At 45.7% G+C, this 20,326-nt stretch overlaps 4 protein-coding genes across 7 annotated transcripts; 2 read left to right on the plus strand and 2 right to left on the minus strand.

The window, feature by feature from the left end:
* Window positions 1-1,139: 1,139 nt before the first annotated feature.
* On the minus strand, window positions 1,140-10,232 carry COG8 (component of oligomeric golgi complex 8). Of its 3 annotated transcripts, XM_060288351.1 has the most exons (7): window positions 9,721-10,232; window positions 8,255-8,462; window positions 6,646-7,473; window positions 4,370-4,538; window positions 3,420-3,595; window position 1,911; window positions 1,140-1,607 (listed from the first exon to the last, which is right to left on the minus strand). In XM_060288351.1, exons 1-7 carry the CDS (start codon window positions 10,215-10,217, stop codon window positions 1,450-1,452), a joined length of 2,037 nt encoding a protein of 678 aa, XP_060144334.1. In that variant the 5' UTR covers window positions 10,218-10,232; the 3' UTR covers window positions 1,140-1,449. The 3 variants fall into 3 exon arrangements, with proteins under 3 accessions (XP_060144334.1, XP_060144335.1, XP_030719367.1); XM_030863507.3 differs by lacking the exons at window positions 1,140-1,607; window position 1,911 and having other exon boundaries at window positions 3,076-3,595; XM_060288352.1 differs by lacking the exons at window position 1,911; window positions 3,420-3,595; window positions 4,370-4,538.
* LOC138842437 (uncharacterized) lies at window positions 1,931-9,361 on the plus strand. The gene is made up of 3 exons (XM_070044331.1): window positions 1,931-1,937; window positions 2,428-3,659; window positions 4,375-9,361. Exons 1-2 carry the CDS (start codon window positions 1,931-1,933, stop codon window positions 3,171-3,173), a joined length of 753 nt encoding a protein of 250 aa, XP_069900432.1. The 3' UTR covers window positions 3,174-3,659; window positions 4,375-9,361.
* Window positions 10,192-19,824, plus strand: NIP7 (nucleolar pre-rRNA processing protein NIP7). Of its 2 annotated transcripts, none has more exons than XM_060288356.2 (5): window positions 10,192-10,440; window positions 10,561-10,647; window positions 10,749-10,887; window positions 11,672-11,812; window positions 19,547-19,824. In XM_060288356.2, the coding sequence occupies exons 1-5, from the start codon at window positions 10,385-10,387 to the stop codon at window positions 19,778-19,780; spliced, it is 657 nt and encodes a 218-aa protein (XP_060144339.1). In that variant the 5' UTR covers window positions 10,192-10,384; the 3' UTR covers window positions 19,781-19,824. The 2 variants fall into 2 exon arrangements, with proteins under 2 accessions (XP_060144339.1, XP_030719380.2); XM_030863520.2 differs by lacking the exon at window positions 19,547-19,824 and adding an exon at window positions 12,018-19,535 and having other exon boundaries at window positions 10,196-10,440.
* On the minus strand, window positions 13,654-18,915 carry TMED6 (transmembrane p24 trafficking protein 6). The gene is made up of 4 exons (XM_030863522.2): window positions 18,630-18,915; window positions 17,243-17,369; window positions 15,821-15,972; window positions 13,654-14,009 (listed from the first exon to the last, which is right to left on the minus strand). Exons 1-4 carry the CDS (start codon window positions 18,840-18,842, stop codon window positions 13,776-13,778), a joined length of 726 nt encoding a protein of 241 aa, XP_030719382.2. The 5' UTR covers window positions 18,843-18,915; the 3' UTR covers window positions 13,654-13,775.
* Window positions 19,825-20,326: the final 502 nt, after the last annotated feature.

Here is a 20,326-nt window from a genome sequence, read left to right on the forward strand (position 1 = left end):
CTGTTTAAAACACATTTTCTCTAAACAACTTACTGGACTTCTTACTCTATGGGTACTTGGATTTTGAGGACTTTGGTAAGAGTACCTGCATGGCAAAACTCAACATAAAACTGAGGTAAGACAAGTATCAAAAGAAATGAGTTCCTTAACCTCTTGACAAAGCTGTGACAGAATCTTAAAGCTAAAACACTGGTCACCATGATGCTAATTTATTTTTTTCAGAATAAGTGTGCTGACGAGGAAGCACAAGTTCTGCTTTCTGTTTCTGCCCTAATTGTGACAGGAAGAGGCTCTTTGCTCCTTCTCAACTACAGGCATCCCCCACTTTTTGTAACTTCACTTTACACTGCTTTGCTTTTATGAAAGACCTATATTAGTACCTGTTTTCACTAATGGAAAGAAATTTGAAGAGGATTTTCACTTCTACGAAAAAGGTGAAAGCTGAAATAGCATTCAGCTTTTGTTTTGCAGTGAGCCATTATAGAAGCAGCACGCACTCAGAGCTGCCAGAGTGGCACCGCCAAGCTCCTTACCTGGGAGCTGTGCTCAGCATCAAGCCACCACAGTTTTGAACTGTATCTGTGACAATCTGTGCTTTATCTCCATTTATTTTGTGCATCTGTTAGCAAGATGTGTCCCAAGGTAACTGCTTCTTCAATTTATGCTATTTCAGCTTAGGAAAGGTTTCATCAGAACACTCTTCTTTCAGATCGTGAGGAAACCTATATCACCCCTCCCCTAGCCCTGCTCCATGGCCTCCATCCAAAGAATGAGCCAAGTACCAGCTGCCTAAGAGATCTCAGCAGAAAAGTCTTCCCCAGGTCTGTTACAGGTGGAAAGCAAAAGCTGGAGACCTAAACTGTATCTGAACCTGTTAAAATGTATGAATACTCAGTTACGTTAATATTGTCATTGAACTGGGGACATTCTGTCCTGTGTTTTACTTCCACAGGCAAACTGGTATCCAAAACAAATGGAGACTATGCAGGTAGCACACTTGAGCCCTTTGTAAACGTAAGAACTTGGTGAAGGCGATCAACCACAGCCTTAATCCGCATTTTAAAACACAGCTTTCAGGTGTTTGGGGACTATATTATCTAATCTTGGCTTTGGGAACAGATGATACAGCTCTTCTGAAATCATGTCTACTGAGAGTGGCTATTTACTTGCCCGTGCCCCATCTTTATCTCCATACAAAATTGCCAGGAAATGTCCACTCCTTCAGGGGAGTTATTTTTCTTCTCAAGTTAAAGGCAATACATTGTCCATAGCTCATTTCAGGGCAAACATTAACATCTTCCTCCAACTCGGGAAGGCATGCTTTGACAGGCCATTGTTTTCTGTCGGAGCAGAGCCAATACCAAGTCGATGCCAGGTAAGACATGCCCAGCTTAAAGCCAAAATGTTTGTGTCTTGGTTTTCAGGGTCCTCAGATGCAGCAGGAAAGCTTTAGTCATTCACCTCCATCCAATGGATGTTTGTAAATGTCTTGCTGTCCATTTTGTCAATGAACAGGCAGCCCTGCAAGTGGTCCATCTCATGCTGGATAATGCGGGCTGCCCACCCACTGGCCTGCCACACCACCTGCTCTCCTCCGGGGTCCATCCCTGAAAAGGAAGGTACAGCCTGGGTGAGGACATGCTGAACTGCATCATTCTCAACCTACTTAGCCTTTCCTTGCCCCTGGCTGTTCCTATTTACAAGAGGCAATATCAGAAGGGAATGCAGACGGCAGCCCCTATGCTTCCTAGAAAAGAAGTCTGAACTCTGCCTCTTACCAAGTATTCAGCCTGGTTCCCAACTCTGACGAGTAGGTTGCTGGGTTCGCTATGGGGCTGAAATGAGAAATGATCCTCCCAAGTGACTTGCTCAAGAGGAACAATCATCCCAACCCCAGCAAAGAATCACACTCTGCAAAACATACTGTGGTATGACAGGTAATGGCTTATCACTTTGGGTTAGGCAAAGCTGGATTCTACTTCTCCCATTCCACGTGACAGATCTAATTGGCGCAGAAGAGAGAGAGAGAGAGTGTGTGTGTGTGAGAGAGAGAGACAGACAGACAAACAGGCACAAGGTGAGTGACAAGGCAGAGGATGTGGTGTGAGCTAACAGGGGAATCAGGCCACCCTCCCAAACCCCAACCCCCCAACCCTGTGCCCCACTTGAGCTGGCTCTGCTCTCACAGGCGCCTCCTGCCCCATCGCATCGCGTCAGTCCTGAATTTTGTCCACTCCAGGGTCTGCTCGTGGGTAGGTAGGTTCCGCTGATCAGCCATCAACATGTCTACGCTTTAACTGGAACTTTGCGGAAACCGTTTCGTGGGATCCGAGGCCGCCGCCTCCGCAGGTTAAAGGAGAGCACGCATTTACCTATCCGCCCCAGGGACCCCACCGCCGCGCACCTGAGATCTGCACCGCCTGGAAGCGGGGCACGCAGGCCAGGAAGCCGCTGATGCTCTCGCAGCCCTCGGGGAAGGTGACCAGGCGGCTGTCCAGCACACGCAGGCTGGGGTTCACGAACACGCGCAGGGGGAAGGTTTCCATCTGACGGGCCTCGCGCACGCGCGGCGCGCATGCGTGGAAGAGCGCCTCGGGGAACTCGACCGCCAGCACCTGCAGCGGCACTCCGAGCTGCGGCGCGCTCAAGCCCACGCAGCGGCGGCGTCGCATCACCTGCACCAGCCGCTGCACCAGCTGCTGCAGCTCGGGTCCCGCCAGCTGTGCCGGCTCTACCGGGGCCGCCACGGCCCGCAGCGCCGGGTCCCCGACCTGGCACACGCGCGGGTACGGCGGCTCCGGCGCTCCCTGCACCAGACGCCGCACGTAGCGCCAGTAGGAGCGCCGGCGCGCCGGGCCCTCGAGGCCATCCGGGGGGTGCCTGGAGCTGCAGGCCCGGGCGCCGCCGCCCGCTATCCGCTCTCCCCACTGCAAGGCCGGCCTCACGCAGCCACGCGCCCGCAGCCACCGCAGCAGCAGCCCAGCCCCCAGCTGACCCATAGCGCGTGGAGCCTAGCCACCCGCCCGCACGCGTCCCTAGCCGGCCCCCGTAGCCGAAGCTCCCGCCCCCAGGGACTCCGGGAAGTGCAGTTCCCGCGGGCCTTCCGGGAACGCCGGCGCCGCTCACGCTTCGCAGCCTGCCTCTGGGTGGCGTCCACCAGCTTTATTATTTAATTCCATTTCTGATAGTTTAATCAAGCATTTACAAGAATATCCAGGAGGTTCTCCCGTTAATTATGCCTTCGCAGCCTCTCCCACGCGCGGCAACTCCCGTTCCCACCGGGCGCTGCAGTAAGACAGACCCTCGGGGGGCGCCTGTCAAGTGCCTGCACTAGGCTCGTCGGCTGCCTGCGGCGGTCCCGCGGATCCCACCTCCTGTTGCCCCCCGTCAGGGAAAGCCGGGGTGACAGGTTCGAGGACTGGCCCCTCGTCTGGGGGTTCTGGCGCTGGAGCTGTGACCTCGGGGACTAGCTCCTTGTCGTCTAGACAGAAGGCCATCTCTCTCTTCGGCAGGATAAAGGCCAGAGGCTCCTGGACGACGCTGACGTTCACATGCCCCAGGTTTCCGTACTTGGAGAGCTGAGTGGGTGGAATGCCTGGCCCAGATGGTAAAGAATAGAAGTGGAAAAAGCGTTTAATGAATTTAATTATGTGTCACAGGTAAAAGAACAAAAACAAAAAAACACTTATTGGAAGTAACGAACACAGTTACCATATTTCAATACAGTAAAAATCACCTTTGTGATATGGGACAGGCGCCTATGCGGTAAAGCCAGACTTTGAAAGTAATGGAAACAGAACAGTGCAGGACGGATGGAGAAAGCACCAGGAGAGCCTCAGCAGGCACTGGATTCCCTGGACAGGCCCAAGGAAAAGCTGGGGGAGCAGAGAGCAGCCACTCTGCTGGTGGGATCACTGGCCCACTACCCTTTGGGAAATTGTGCCTCCCACACCCCCTTCACAGGCAAAGAGAGAGGGGGCATAGGGAAGGGAAGGTAAATTCTAAAAAATATTTTAAAAACACCATCTGTAAACATTTAATGTCAATGGAATCATACATTATGTGGTTCTTTTGTGACTGGCTTCTTCCACTTAGCTAGATATAAACATAATGTATGATTCTGTTGATAAGAAATGTCCAGAAAGGGCAAATCTACTGCAACAGAAAGGTTAGTGGCTGCCAGGGGCTAAGGGCAAGATTGGGGAATGACGACAAATGAACACCGGGGATCTTTCTAAAACTAGATGGTAGTAACGGTTGCACACCTGTGTACACTTACTAAAAACCTTGAATTTTACAAATAGGTGAATTATTTAGTATGTGAATTATGTCAATAAAATAGTTTTAAGAATCTTTTCCCTTCTTTTACCTAAGGTCTGTGCCATCTGAGCTGGAGGAAAAAGGACTTGGAGACAGCGATTTAAATAAGGAACGAGGTCTTCCAGGAAGACAGTGCAGAACTGGACGAAGAGCTCTTGCTCCCCACTGCTGAAGGCAGCCTCTTCGGCACGATGGAAGGCCAAGATTACTTTTGTTACCTAAGAGACAAGGGCACCATCAATCACTGGGTTAGTCTATCACCATCAGCAGTGTATAAAACTAGGTACAAATGTGCAGCCCTCAAGTTTTCATGAAGAAAGTTGTTCCAAACCGTACATGATATTATTATCTTGTTTAAATTCACAATTGTGGTCAATCTTCACAATTCTGTCACTTCACTGATGTATTTCTTATCCAACTAGTTTTATTACTAGTGCAGTTTCCAGTTCCAGTGGAGGAGCATCATGAAATTATACACAGAATACATTGCTTTTGGCTCCCATGGGAGATGGACCAGAACTATGGTGGATCCAGGAAGATGAAGCAACACTATAAAAGGCTTCTACTGAGTAAGGCCTCTGAAGTTCCACAATGCTAGAACCACTAGAAAATTGTAAAGGAGGAAAAAATAGAGCTGGAAAAGAAGTTCCACATACAAATGACAGCCTAGCTGACATTACAGGCAGGGTCACAGTGACAGAGTTAAGAACATAAACTCTGGGGAATTCCCTGGCAGTCCAGTGGTTAGAGCTCTGTGCTTTCACTGCCGAGGGCCCAGGTTCAATCTCTGGTCACAAGCCAAGAGGCACGGCCAAACAAACAAATAAATAAATAACGAACATAGACTCTGGTGCCAGACGTTCTGGGCTCAAACTCCAGCTGTGCCACTCACTGGTTCTATGGCCTCTAAGTGATTACTTAAGCACCCCACGCCCTCTGTGCCTGAGTTCCCTCATCTATAAAGTAGGGCCAGCAACAGGACCTAACCTCACAGGGTTGTGAGAATTAAGTTTTAATATGTGTAAAGTATGATAAATTACGTGGCATGAAGTAAGCTCTAGATGAATATTAGCTAATTACTATTATCTGAATTTCACTGACCCTAAAAAGCTTCGTTGCTCATGCTTCCTTGCTCTTTTTTTTTTTTTTTTTTTTTTTGCGGTACACGGGCCTCTCACTGTTGTGGCCTCTCCCATTGCGGAGCACAGACTCCGGACGCGCAGGCTCAGTGGCCATGGCTCACGGGCCCAGCTGCTCCGTGGCATGTGGGATCTTCCCGGACCGGGGCACGAACCCGTGTCCCCTGTGTTGGCAGGCAGACTCTCAACCACTGCACCACCAGGGAAGCCCTCCTTGCTCTTTCTTACAGGAGGACATCAACAGAAAGATTTTATACAACCACATCACAACTGCCACCTGGCTGACAGCAACTGTAAGATGTCATCAATTATAAGAAACACCCAATATCTAAAGATTTAATGTGTAAAAATGCACCATACTCGGATATTAGCAATGTTGGTAGTATTACTTGTATTAGGCAGAATTCTAATATGGCTCTTGTAATCCCCACCCCCTGGTATCCACTCCTTTGTGTAATCTCCTTCCCTTGAGTGCAGGCAGAATCTGTGACTTGTTTCTAACCCACAGAATATGGCGAAGGTGAAGGATTTGGCTGTTTTAATTAACGTCCCTAACCGGCTGATTGAATTAATGAAAAGGGAGGTTATCCTGGGTGGGCCTACCCTAATTAGATGAGCCTCTTAAAAGAGGGTTGAGGACTCCTCTAAAGGAGACTTAGCAAGGAGAGATGCTCTCCCATTGGCTCTGAAGAATCAAAAAGCCACACTGAACTGCCTGTGGAGTGGGCTGGTCTCTAGGAGTTGAGGGCCTCAGTCCTACAACTGTAAGGAACAGAAATCTGCCACTGTAAGTGAGCTTGAAAGGAGGGGACCCTGAGCTCCAGATGAGTCCACAGCCTGGCCAACACCTTGATTGCAACCTTGTGAGCAGAGGACCAACCCATTTAGGCTGTGCCTGGACTCCTGACCGACAGAAACAGCCATGATAAATGTGTGTTGTTTAAACTGCTATGTTTGTGTGAGTTTGTTATGCAGCAATAGAAAATCAATATATTACTGAACCATTACTACAGGTGAGACACTTCATGAAAGGAGACTAACCAGAGCTTTTCAACCAGAAAAACCTCTAAAACCACACTAAACCGAAGTCAGCAGGCACCACTGTCACACAGACTGGTTTATTACAAAAGTCTGGCCACTTGTTACTAAAGGAGGCCCCAGAAGAGAGCCAACAGTATGTGCTCACCTTGGCAAGGGCATCTTCCAGGGCCACAGTCACATCCTGCGCCAGGGCCATGGGGCAGCAGAGGCGCAGATCATTGAAGGCGACCAGAATATTGTTGAGGAAGCAGGCAAGCGGTGGGAAGTCTAAGAGCACCATGGGCGGCTGCAGGGTCCCCGGCTGAGTGACTGGAACAGCAGCAGGCAGGTTACTGCTGCTCAGGATGGCTGGAGCTGAGATGAGGGTGTAGGAGTTCATTTCATCCTGGAACTTCTCGACCGTTTCCTGAATTGCTTTCTGGAAAGTGCTGATAGCCACTCGCTGGAAAACAGGAGCTAACTGACCCCGGAAATCAGCCCCTACCCGGCTAAAAGACAGTCCAAAGTACATGCACTGGCCCAGCAGAGAGTCCAGACGGCTGCCTATCCCTCGGTTAAGGTCAGTCTCCAGCACCTGCAGGAACTGTGAGACTTTCTGCAGCACCCAGCCATGGAAGATGGCACTCTCATTCACGGTGTGCTCGCCCATGGCAGGGGGCAGCAACGGGTCCTCGTCTGAGAAGATGGCACGGTACTGGGTGATAATATCGAACAGATGGACACGGCAGGCCTCGATGGTTTTCGTGATGTGGAAATAGGGATCATCACTGGGGATGGCAGTCAGGATAGATCGGAGCCAAGCATCTCGAGCCTGAAGAAACTTGACCCTCAACTCAGCCTCGGTGAAGACATCCATTTGCCGTAAGAAGCCAATGACACGGAGGCAGGCAGGGAGCTGGATGTTCGTCCTCAGTTGTTGGATCAGCTGGCTCAGCATCAGCTGCATGGACTGGCGCACTTCGTTCACAATGCCCTGACGACACAGGGGGTGAGTCACCACGCTGGGAAAGACACTCCCTGGAACCCATTCCACTAACCCTGAATACTGCAGACCAACATTCCCACTGCTGTCCTGACATACAAAGTAGATTTCCTAAAACATGCATACAGGTTCACCAGCAAAGGTTTGGTTCACTGTGGCCTACGGGCCCTGCCTGGTTCTTCTGCCCTCACCTGCTTCCTAATGCTCTCCCCTTGCTCACTGCAATCCAGCCAGAATGGCTATCTTTATACTTCAAACACTCCAACTTCTTCCCTCCTTAGCCTGCTATACTTGTTCGTACCACTTTCTGGTTGGCTCTCCCCCCACATCTTCATGTGGCTGGCTCCTTCTCGTCATCTGGGTCTCAGCTTAAATGTTATCTCACCAGAAGAGCCTTTCCTGACCACTCTACCTAGAGTAACCCACCTTAGCCTCCTGCCCCATTCCCTGGTTTATTTTGTTAAGATACTTAACACTATTTGAAAGGATATTATTTATTTATTTGCCAACTATCAGATTATGAGAGCCAAGGCCTTGTCTTTGTTCACATTGTACTCCCAGCATCTAGATCAATGCCTGGCACATGATTAATATTTATCAGCTGACTGAATAATGAATGTATGTTTTATGATCAAGCCTGCCTGCCTTGCAGAAACTGATGTGAAAAATGCAAGGAGTTTCCCTAAGGTTTCTGCCTAAAGGGTCAGTGATGACCACAGAATTACTGATCACAAGAACATCAGCTTGAGTCCTCTCTGGGCAAGTTGGCTACCTGGATGACAGGGATGGAGGAGTATTTCCTTTCCAGTCGGCGTACGTAGGCTGCAAGCTCCAGGGCCTCTTCATAATAGCTGTTCCGGACACAGGTGTCCATGAGTTGAGGGATCTCCAGGATTTCCAGGATTTCCGTGTGCCGGTTTAGAGTCAGGGTGTTCATTCGGCGATTGGAGCTGATCTCCTCAGCCTCTTTCACAAAATTCCTAGTAACAATCAGGAGTACATTGGTGGTTCACTGCTCTGCATCCAAGTCTTAGCTACAAATTCCAAGCACTTACTATGAACTGAGCACTGGGCTGATTTATCTGATTTAATCTTCACACCAACCCCATTAGATAAGTACTTTTACCCTTGAAATTTTAATCCCAGAGATTTTAAGCAACTTGTCCAAGATCACACAACTAATAAGTGATAAAAAGATTTGAACCCAGATCTGCCACTTAACAAGCTGTAGCAAGGTACTTAGGCTCTCTGAACTGTTTCTTCATTGGTAAAATAGTAACAGGACCCACCTCATAAGGATGTGAGAATTAAATGAGATGATGTGTATAAAGCATTTAACATAGGACCTGATATGGAGTAAATGTTCCTTTAATAACAGCTATTCTTATTATTTTCATAATGCCCTAACTAGCCTAGAACTACAGCCTTACCCCCAAGTTCCCTCAGCCTCTTAATCTCCTATGCTATGGTCCAACCTCAGTTCCTGCTACAGTCTCCATTTCTTCTCGGTAACTGCAGACACCTGCTTTGTGAAGCCCTCCATCTATTCTAAGGGATTGGAAGAGTATGAAAGCTATTCTCAAATATGCAAAGACTCAAAAGAAAACTTAAACTTTTATCACGAAAGACTGGAAGGCAGAATTAGGGATAATGGATTGAGGGTCGAGGGAGGGAGAATATGGGTCAAAAAGGAAGTTTTTTTTTTTTTGGATGATGATTTTTACTGTCCCCAAACGGGAGGATTTCCTTGTCAGCCTCCTATCAATGAACGGTTTAGAGCAGATGACCTCTGGTCCAAGCTGTTGTGTGTACATGTGTGTTGTGTGTTTGTGTTGTGTGTATAGGTTTACATAAATATGCACATATATTAAGCTGACAATTGTAGAGTGTTAATTATGTCGGACCCAATGATAAGTGCTTTGCATGGATTCTCTTTATTTAGTGCTCACAACAGCCCTATGAGAGAGGGACGTGCTGCTGGGTTCCAATTCTGACTTCAAAACTTACTAGCTGTGCCCTGGGACGGTCACTAACCTCTGTGTCTTAACTTCCTCATACGCAAAATGCAAATAACAATACCTACCTCGAAGGCTGCTGTGCAGTTTAAATGGATTAATGAAATGCTCAGAGGAGAACCTGGCATATGGTAAGCGCTATCTAAGTGTTAGCTATTTCTATCGTCGTAAATGATAGCGATTACAGGTATTAAAAGCCCCTTTAGCACCGGACCCGCCGCACCTGCAGCTCTGTTGGAAGCTGGGCAAGCGGTCGAGCAGGCGGCCAAGCGACTCCTCCACGTCGCCAAAGAGGCGGTGGATGCGCTCGGTGCACTCGGCGCCGCGGATGAAGGTCTTGTAGTTGGCGAAGGCCAAGTCGCGCGTCTGCTGCAGCAGCTGCGCTCGCTCCTCGGCCAGGCGGTCGGGCTCGCGCCGCAGCCGTTCCAGCCCCGAGCCGCTCAACTCCCTGAGGTAGCGGCCCACGTCGGGCCGCTCCCGCCACTGGGCCTCCGGGAAGCGGTCCCGGAACAGCGACGCCAGGAGCCCTTCATCCTCCACCTCCCCGAGAGCAGCCGCGGTGGCCGTCGCTGTGGCCGAGGCCGTAGTCGAGAGCGGAAGAGTCGCTGTCGCCGCCATCTTCTCAGCAGCAGCGTCACTTCCCCTCCCGCTCAGCGAGGGCGCTGACTCCGTAGAATCGAAAGCAGCCGGGGCGTACTTCCGGTCTCTATGGTTTCTCATCAGGCCCGCTTTCTTTCCCCGATAGTCGTCCAGGTTACGGGGCGCTAGCGTGGGGAAACGACTGGAAAGCAGCTAGAGAGGCAGGCTTTGAGGTTGCCAAGGAGCGGCTGATCTTCCGTTTCCGGTAACTGAGGCACGAGGATCCGGCGTTCCAACCCAGCGGGAAAATGCGGCCTCTGACTGAAGAGGAGACGCGAGTAATGTTTGAGAAGATAGCAAAATAGTAAGAGTGCGCGGGGCAGAAGAGGGAGTGTGTGGGTGGCGCGGAGGGGCATGGGTGGAGCGGGGGGCGCGGTGCCGGGATGAGTCCGGGCGCGGCCTCTAGTCCTCCTTTTGCTCTCAGCATCGGGGAGAATCTGCAGCTGCTGGTCGACAGGCCCGACGGCACCTACTGTTTCAGGCTGCACAACGACCGGGTGTACTACGTGAGGTGAGGCGGCGCGGGGCCGGGTAGGCAGCATGGAGCCGGGTGGGGTCCTGGGTCCCTCCAGCCTCCCTCATCTGACACTGCCTTTTTCTTTATCCCTTCAGTGAGAAGATTTTGAAGTTGGCCGCCAACATCTCCGGTGACAAGCTGGTGTCGCTGGGGACGTGCTTCGGAAAATTCACGAAGACCCACAAGTTTCGGTTGCACATCACGGCTCTGGATTACCTAGCACCGTATGCCAAGGTTTGTGGGGTGGTGTCAGTCCGCCACTAGGGATGGAGGAAGTCTAGGCTGAGGGCCACATCAGAAGGCAGAATTGGGCACCTTTTCTGCGACGGAGTCGCTGACGGTGCTTAGGGTCAGTGCCAGCACCTGGAGATGTGTGTACATCTTAATGCCTGGGCGTGGTCGGGGCTCAGGTGTAGGAGCCCTATGTGGCCGCAGTGGTGGTTATCTCCAGTAGAAACTGAAAAGCCTATGCAGACCCAGCTCAAGACCAAAAAGCAAATAGGTGGCTGTGAAGAGGAGCGTAGTGGGGTACAGAAAAAGAGCTGTTAAACTGCCCATGGGAGAAGTTGATTGTAGAGTCGAGGTAAGAACCTCCTGGCTGGTCTCTTCGTGGGGTGAACATATTAAGGGAAGCATGACTCTTTCTCTCTTTTCTTTAAAATTTATGTTACAAGACAGACGAACCTCACAGGTGACATATATAGCACGGGGCATATGGTCAGTAATATCTTAATAATCTTGTATGGAGACAGATGACACAGATACTATAACTTTATATTATTGTGATTCTTTTGTAATGTATAGAAATATCAGATCACTGTTTTGCACCTTTAACTAACATGGTATTATAGATTACTATACTTCAACTGAAAAGAAAATAAATAAAAGAACCAAAAAACCTTAGTTCATAAGGGATAAAAAGAAAGAAATTAACCATAGATCTAGCAGTTAGCCTATCTGCAGGGGTCTAACTATTTAGCATTTTTATGTCTCTTGGATTTAATTCTCTTTTTTACAGTATAAAGTGTGGATAAAACCTGGAGCAGAGCAATCCTTCCTGTATGGGAACCATGTGCTGAAATCTGGACTTGGTCGAATCACTGAAAATACTTCTCAGTACCAGGGAGTTGTGGTGTACTCCATGGCAGACATCCCTTTGGTGAGTAGAGATGGTTGCTGTTAAAAAATCAAGTATCTTTTTATTCAAGATGGATGTATTTTCAGTCTGCGCTTGAGAGACTAAATTCTCAGCACCTTTTGAATTCTTCAAAGAACTGTATCTTTTCGTCTTTGTTGTTTCCAGACCTCAATACGTACTTATTGAATGACTTGAGTGAATCAGTGTCTCTTCTTTTGAATCCCAGGGTTTTGGGGTGGCAGCAAAGTCTACACAAGACTGCAGGAAAGTAGACCCCATGGCGATTGTGGTATTTCATCAAGCAGACATTGGGGAATATGTGCGGCATGAAGAGACATTGACTTAAAACGAAATCATCGCGAGGACTTGTGGCTGTGTGGAAGGGCCTAGCTTTGTTTCCTGTGTCTGTGTAGGCTCCACCATCATGTTGAATTTTGTCAACACTGTGACCTCTTCAGGGACTTCTTAGTTTAATATTCTATTATGGACAAATGCAGGCTGGATTCTTATTATGCAGAAATGGCTCAAAAACGGGGTTTTGGATCTTTGTGATTATGACTAACTAGAATGCTGTGTTTTATATTTGAATCAGAGGGCTTCTTGTTTTGAGTAACAGGTTCTAAATTGTTGGAACTGAGGACAAGAATAGCGTATTGTTATCTGTGATAACACTGTTTTCCAAACACATGATAAGAACGTAATGAATTTTCTTATTTATTAATACTATGAAAGATAGATATTGCCATCAGAATAGTAGGTCGTGTGTGGAATTTTACAAATGAAATTTGGATAAAACAGTAAGAGCAGTTTATTCTGCCGATTTTCTTTACGGTAGGTGCTGTGTAGTGTGGAAAAAAACTTGGATTCAAACACCAGTTCTCACATCTACCAGCTGTATGGCCTTAGATGAGTCATTAAACTTTAATAAGCTTCATTTCCTTCTGTTTCAAAAAGCAGCCTAGCCGTCTTCCTAAGAATAGTTTTTAGAAGTGGAAATCGTGATCGTAAAGCATCTAGCACAGTGCCTGGCAAATGAGAGTGTTGAATAAATGGTAAGAGTTATTTCTGTAACATTTATACTGAGTATTTCTGTTACTAAGAGTAGGATCTTATGAACATAATTTGATTATATTATCTTGGCTTTTACAAGCGGTTTTCTCACTCTTTTTCTTGAATGGTATGATCCCAGGCTGAATGTTATTTTTATCACCTTGATATCTAAAACAATTTCTCTTATAAATCTTTTGGGTTTTTTTTTTAATTAAAAAAATTTTTTTATTGTAGTATAGTTGACGTACAATATTGAGTTAGTTTCAGGTGTACAGCAAAGTGATTCATTTATACATATATTCTTACAAATCTTTAATTACGTGACTGGACTGGACAAAAAGCACTACTCAGAAACCCTGAAATAATAATTTAGCTCCTCCATCCTTCTCCCATGCCTTCCAAAATTATTTTTAGAATTACTAAAATATTTTTTAGTGAAAAACATGTCACAGACAAAAAAATTTTTAAGTACCTGTATTGTAAAGCAATTTCTTTAGTGCATATACTGCTTAATTTAAATTCCAAAGGTGACATCTCTAAAAATAAATCATTTTTCAATTACAAAAAAGCACTCTACCAACTCCTGTTTTTGTATGCAACATATAAAACCCAGTTTTATATGTTTTTGTCCCATATTTTTCAACTTTTCTCCCTTCCAAGGTTCTCTGTTAATTTCTAAATAAACATAGTGAAGGTTAAGGGGCTGCAGTACGATGGACAGTATTTTGATGGTAGCATTTAATGTGTACTTTAGAAATAGTCAACGTCAAAACTTTACACACTTTTATTTATTGCTATTTTGCCTGTGTAGATGAGAGCAATAGGCTACAACTTTCTAACAAGAAAAATTGATTTTTTTCCCAATAACTTTACAAAGATTTGAGAGAGCTTGTGCCCCAGAAGAAAAGAGCCAGGGCACTGTAGTTGTTCGAGCTTAGCATCTTGGCTTCTTTGTGTCTGTAGTCGTTGGGATGTTGAAGAGACGCTTCAAGAAATACAGCTGCAGGATCCCAGAAAGAATAATAACAAGGCTCTGGGCTGTCGACCACCAATTCACATAGTTATAGTTTGACTGGAGTAGGAAAAAGTCAGCCATTTTTCTCATGCGAGCGAAGTTGTAGTATCGCCACATGTGAAAGATATTGTTCTGCAGCTTTCGTGTACTCTTCTGCAGGACAGAAAATGAAATACAGAAAGGGTTCCTCCGTAACCTCATCTAGCCTCCCCTGGGTACCCACCAGCACTAACTTAGTTTATCTGGAAGTTGAGTAACTTACGATTTTATAGTATGTAATAAATTGGCTCTTGGAGTTGTTGATAAATGCTAGTTTTGTTGTCTATGAAAAAATGGCTTGGACTTCAGTTATAAAAAAATAATTTTTATAATGAAAAACTTCAGTGCTAAAACTAGAAAGTTCCTCCAGATTATCTCTAGATTTAGACATGTACTCAGCACATCATTGCTGTTCTGGGTGATGTCTTCTGTTCTTTGTATATGGTAAAAGATAAGGGCCTGCAAATTTTTATGGAAGGGCCAGACAGTAAATATTCTAGGCTTTGCAGGCCATACAGTCTCTTGCAACTACTAAGCTCTGCCACTGTAGCACAAAAGCAGCCATAGACAATATGTCCAGTTAGCTGTCCCTCATTATCAGTGGGGAGATGGGTTCCAGGACCTGCAGAGGATGCTGAAATCCCATAGTCAGCCCTCCGCATCTGCAGGTTCTGCATCTGCAGATACAGAGGGCCAACTGTAATTGTCAAATGAGCATGGCTGTGTTCTAGTCAAACTTCACTTACAAAAACAGGCAGTGAGCTTTTGTGCATCAAGCAGACTATCAAGAAAGTCAAGAGAGATCCCAGAAAATGAGAGAAAATATTTGCAAATCATATATCTGTTAAGAGACTAGTATCCAGAATATATAAAGAACTCTTAGAACTCAATCATAAAAAGACAAATAACCAGATTTTAAAATGGGCAAAGGATTTGAATAGACATTTCTCCAAAAAAGCATGCAAAGATGCTCAGTGTCAGGGAGACACAACTCAAAAATCACAAGATACCACTTATACCCACTAGGATTGCTATAGCAAAAAAGACTATAACATGTTGGCAGGGATATGGAGAAATTGCAACACTCATACACTGCTGGTGGGAGTGTAAAATGGTTTAGCCACTGTGGAATATAGCAGTTCCTCAGTGAAGGTAAAAAGTTACCATATGTGCCAGCAGAGTATACCGCTTATATGTGTACAGAGATGAAAGCATGTTCACACAAAAATTTGTAGGCAAATGCTCACAGCAGCATTGTTCATGATAGCCAGAAAGTGGAAATAACCCAGATGTCTACCAGCTGATATGTAGATAAACAAAATGTGTTTTAAATATACAATAGAATACTATTCATCCAGAAAAAGGAATGAAGTATTAATACATGGTACAATGTGGATGAACCTTAAAAACATGCTAAATAAAAGAAGCCAAAGACAAAAGTCCACATTGTATGATTCCACTTAATATGAAGTGTACAGAACAGGCAAATCTATATAAACAAAGTAGATTAGTGAGGGATTACCCAGGGCTGAGGGGCATGGGGAACACAGAGTGAATAATAGGTCTGCAGTTTCTTTTTGGGGTGATGAAACTATTCTGGAATTAGATGCTGGTAATGGTTGCAGGACCTTGTAAACCACTAAACTGTACACTTAAAGTGGTGAATTGTATCTAAGTTAAAAAACAAACAGGCAGTGGGCCAGATTTGGCCTGTGAACCGTTGTTTGCCAATTCGTGGTATAAAACAAGTGAGGAATTTCAAGAGCTCCAAGTCACAAAATTAATTAAAGGCTTCAAATCCCTTTGCCTGTTTGTTTTCTACCCAAATGAGCCCTCACTCTGATGATATTACTCCCATAATTCTAATCTTTCCTCCAAATATAAAGTCAGTTTCCATGGATGTTTCTCTCCCACAAAACAGTTACCTCAATTGCATCCAAAGTATCATTCAGTTGTTTTCTTTCATTCTTCTCTTTGTGGTCCATCTCAGGCCCCTCATAGAAGACTCCAAAATTGAGGTATACTTGTACAGAACCAAAGTGATTTTGCTGATTTTTTAGACAAAGCTGATAAAAACCTGTAGGAATCCCTAGATCATTACCAAATCTTGGTCTCCCACCCTCCCACCCTCTAGATTTCCCTGGAGATAACTCTTCTCCAGTGTTAAATGTGCTACTATAGCACCTTCTTTTTACTTAGGAAGTACAAAATCCAGTTTTTGATGTGGAAGATACTGATCTTACTTGAAACTTATTTTACTAATTATTTATAATATTGTTTTGCCAAATACTGGTAGCTTTAGCTCTATGTTGGATAGAAAATGTTTTCTTCCTCTTTTTCAACGTATAATTCCCACATCTCTTAAGGAATTTCTGATCAAGAGCATATTAAGAGCATAGTGTTTGCTTCTTGCATACCATGAGAGTTGGGATATCATTTGAATTTGAAAGTAGGGAAAAAATGTATGCTTTGTGAATGAAAGAAGCTATCCTACTGGAGTAACTTCCTGCAAGGTGGTCTGTATGGGGGCTGATGATTGGGGTATGTACTGGTGCTTGTTCTCAACTGGGGTCACCTCCCCGCGTGTGGTGATGGGGGAGGAGTGAGGAGGAGCAGGGTTGGAAAGGTGTGGCAGTGTATTTGATTGTCGAAATGGCTGGAAGGCACTACGTAGGGGCCAAAGATGCTGCATAATAATGCTGAATATCCTGTGCCACTCAGTGATTCTCTTACGTCCCTGTTGAGAAATAGTCTTTTTTTGTGCACCTGGCTGGTAGAGAGGACAGTTCAAACTGACTGGTGCCGTCCAGGGTGAGGACAGGCTCGATCTGGCTGTAGGAATTTTCTGGTGACTGGAGAAGTGCTTTGTTGTAGAATGCGGATATTTTTCATGGCCATGCATTTCCTTGTGTTCTGCTTTTTGGTAACTGGCTCAAGTGTTTTGATGACTGAAAAGAAATACTGTCCCATAATAAATTTATTAATTGGAATTCTGTTTCATAAGTGGGTCTGCCTGTTTTGATCACTTTCCAATAATCTGGTTCGTTGGAGATGATAAGATAAAATCGAGCTTCTGGACCCTGGAGTTATAATAATTAGTCACCTGGAGACTGCTTCCAAACTGCCAGTGGACCGCTGATTAATGTCCTTGGCCATTGGCAGTCTCCAGGAAATCTGGTTTTTGGTGTTGAAGGCTAAATCTTTTTCTTACTATTTCACCATCCATATGTGAAAAAGCCAGAGCTTTTACATCTCAGGTACTTAATTAAGTTCAATATTTCCTCATTATTTTCCCAATTTCAAAGAAACATATGATTATTATAATAGCCGTGATGACGAAAACAGACCTGTCTCTTGGGTGGAGAAGTTAATCTGGCCCCGAACATTCTTAGTGGTGTCTATAAGGAAACCCTGTGGGGTATGTGCAGTGGCAGCAACATGCCGGTCATGTGACATTCCCAGTGTCCGCTGAACCTGCCGAGACACATGAAAGAGGGAGAAAAGCTCCTGCTGCATCATCAGGAAGCTAGCTGAATGGTAAGATTGACATCCAGTGACCATCAGCACAGTGGTTCTCAATCAGGGATGGTACTGCCCAACCCCCACTTTGAATTTGGGCTGAGACGTTGCCCTGGTGTTGCGAGTAGGGGAAGGGGGGCGGGGACAGCAATGCTGAATAGCCTGCCGTGTTAGAAATAGTAAGCAGGACAAAGAAATGACCCAAATGCCAATAGCACCCCTGGTAAGAAAACACGTCTCAGACCATGCAGCTGACATGTTGGTGTATATGAATCTGGCTGTAGAGTTCTTGGCAGAACTCACTTGGTTTTGACCTCCCCAGTGGTATACTAGATTTGGGCTTATTTGATGCTTGACAGTAAATAAATAAGGCATTCAATAGGTACTTGCCTCCAAGCTGCGTCTTGATAAGCCCAGGCTACAGTGACCTGACTAGTAGCTACTATTCTATTATAAATTCAGAGATAAGAAAAATCTCTGGTACGTTAATTTAAAATAAATTGTAAGTTACATTGGAGTAGAATAAGATCAACATAGTCTTTTACTCTGTAAACAAAATTTAGAAAGTTAATAGGTTTCTAAGATAAAGAACAAAGGAAATGAACAGCTTCTAAGTTTACTGTTGAGCAGACCATCCTTGGGCACAGCATGGATTAAAGTACTTGGCCTGTGAACAGGCAACTTGAAAACATTTACCTTCCTAAAAGCAACAGGTCTGACTGCATAGAGAAGCCTTGAGTTACTGATTCTCCAATTTGCTGGAATTACCCCTAAAGGCAAGAGAGTAAATGTTGCTCCCCCAACCTCATAAACTGAAGCATCTTTGAAATCTCTGGGTTTGTCTCCAAAGTTCATGTGACTTTTCATTCAACTTGGTACCATATCCATATTATTTTAATATTTAAAAAATGGATTCTTTCGCCTCTCATCTCTAAACTCGAGTAAGTGTGATGATTACCTCTCCAGGAAGAGGCACCCGGTTTGTCCCATGACTTTGAGCACACTTCCACAGCCCCCAATTTGAGAAGCCAAACCATATGTTTTAGTGATTATTCATCCATCAGGAGTTTCCATTTAACTGCAGGTCTGTTTCATTAACAGGTGGGGAGTCACAGCATAATAAAGACAACTAGAACCTTGTGTTCATTTAAAACCTGACCCCCTTTACAAAAGGAAATGAACAAACAAGAAAAACAAGTCCCCAGTATGACCCACCTCATAACTGAAATAGAAGTATCCAGTCTGGTGGGCAAATTGCCAAAAGCATTCTGTGCCTCCTGGAGGGATCACGATGGCAAAGTCGTATCGATCCGCACCACGGAAGAGGGGCTGGTCCCCAGAGCCACTAAGAGGTTCTGTCTTCTGGCTCCTTGCAGAGCTCACTAGGTTCAGAACCACCAGTCCAGCACCAAAGAGCAAGGGGAACATGCTGCTCTCTGGAGACTGCTCTAACTGCTTGCAGCAGCCCAGTGGAACCAAGCAGTTTAGACAACTGCTGGGATAATCATTAACTCTGCAAGTCACACATAGGCGAGTCTCAGGGCCACACATAGATATTCCAGAATAGAACTGGCATGGTACCCCACGTTGGGCTCACAGGAAAGAATTTTGCTTTCACCTCAAAAACTCAGTGGCTTACCAGACCTACATCACGGGTGCTAGGTAGAATCTATTACTTCAGAAGAGAGATTTCCACCCCTCCTCTGGGCTGTCATTTTTCAGTTCTTGCCTCTTGGGGGTAAACATTAGGCAAATTTATTTACAACCACCTGAATGTACGGACTCATTTCTCGGTACACAGTGGCTGGGGAGATTTTTCTCATTCGTATCAAATTGCTAGATGATACGTGTCCCTCCTATAAGACGTGAGGGGCAACACCTGTTTCAACAGACCTCTTTCTGCCCAGTGCTACAGTTTAGGCGAGCAAAGCACAGCATGGAAGTGTGTGTAAAAATTTAAATGGATGAAGAATGAGCAAGAGACAGTGGTCAAACCCCTCCACTGATAATCCTCATTCTGCTACCTTCCACCTGACTGATACAGTCATCTAAAGCTATCCAAAATCCACTTAAAGACTATTACAGGGACTTCCCTGGTGGCGCCGTGGTTAACAATCTGCCTGCCAATGCAGGGGACACAGGTTCGATCCCTGGTCCGGGAAGATCCCACATGCCGCGGAGCTACCTATGTCCGTGCGCCACAACTACTGAGCCTGCGCTCTAGAGCCTGTGAGCCACAACTACTGAGCCCTCGTGCGACAACTACTGAAGCCCACGTGCCTAGAGCCTGTGCTCTGCAACGAGAAGCCACAGCAATGAGAAGCCCGCTCACCACAACGAAGAGTAGCCCCGCTCGCCGCAACTAGAGAAAGCCCGCATGCAGCAACAAAGACCCAGTGCAGCCCCAAAAAATAAATAAATAAACAAATAAATAAAAAGACTATTGTTCAAACCCTTGATCTTTCTTTTATCTGTGGCTTCTTCAGCACCCACAGGGGGAAAAAGGCTGACTTCATGGCGGAGACAGTTACGTGCATCTTATTTTATTCTCACAACAGCCTACAAGGGAAGTACTATTACCTACTACATTAGAGATGAGGAAATGGACATCCAGAGATTCCAGTGGCTAACTCACCATCTCCAAGAACAGCTGGCACAGCTGGGGCCCTGAGTGGGCCTCAGACTCTTACCCATCAGGACAGTGTGTCTGTTAGTCTCTGAGTTCTGACAATGTCTAAATGTTTTTATCTCAGCCATAATCTTAAAAAACAAAACAGCATGAGTACCTTCTAACCAAGTATTGCTTCAGAAGGCATCACAGTGACTCCAAGTGGTAATACTTTAACTGTCACAGCTATGTGTTATGTTATGAAGAACACATTTCATAATTGTGTTCAGTTCCAGCAAAGGCC

The sequence above is a fragment of the Globicephala melas genome, chromosome 19 (genome assembly GCF_963455315.2).
Source record: "Globicephala melas chromosome 19, mGloMel1.2, whole genome shotgun sequence".
NCBI lineage: Eukaryota > Metazoa > Chordata > Mammalia > Artiodactyla > Delphinidae > Globicephala > Globicephala melas.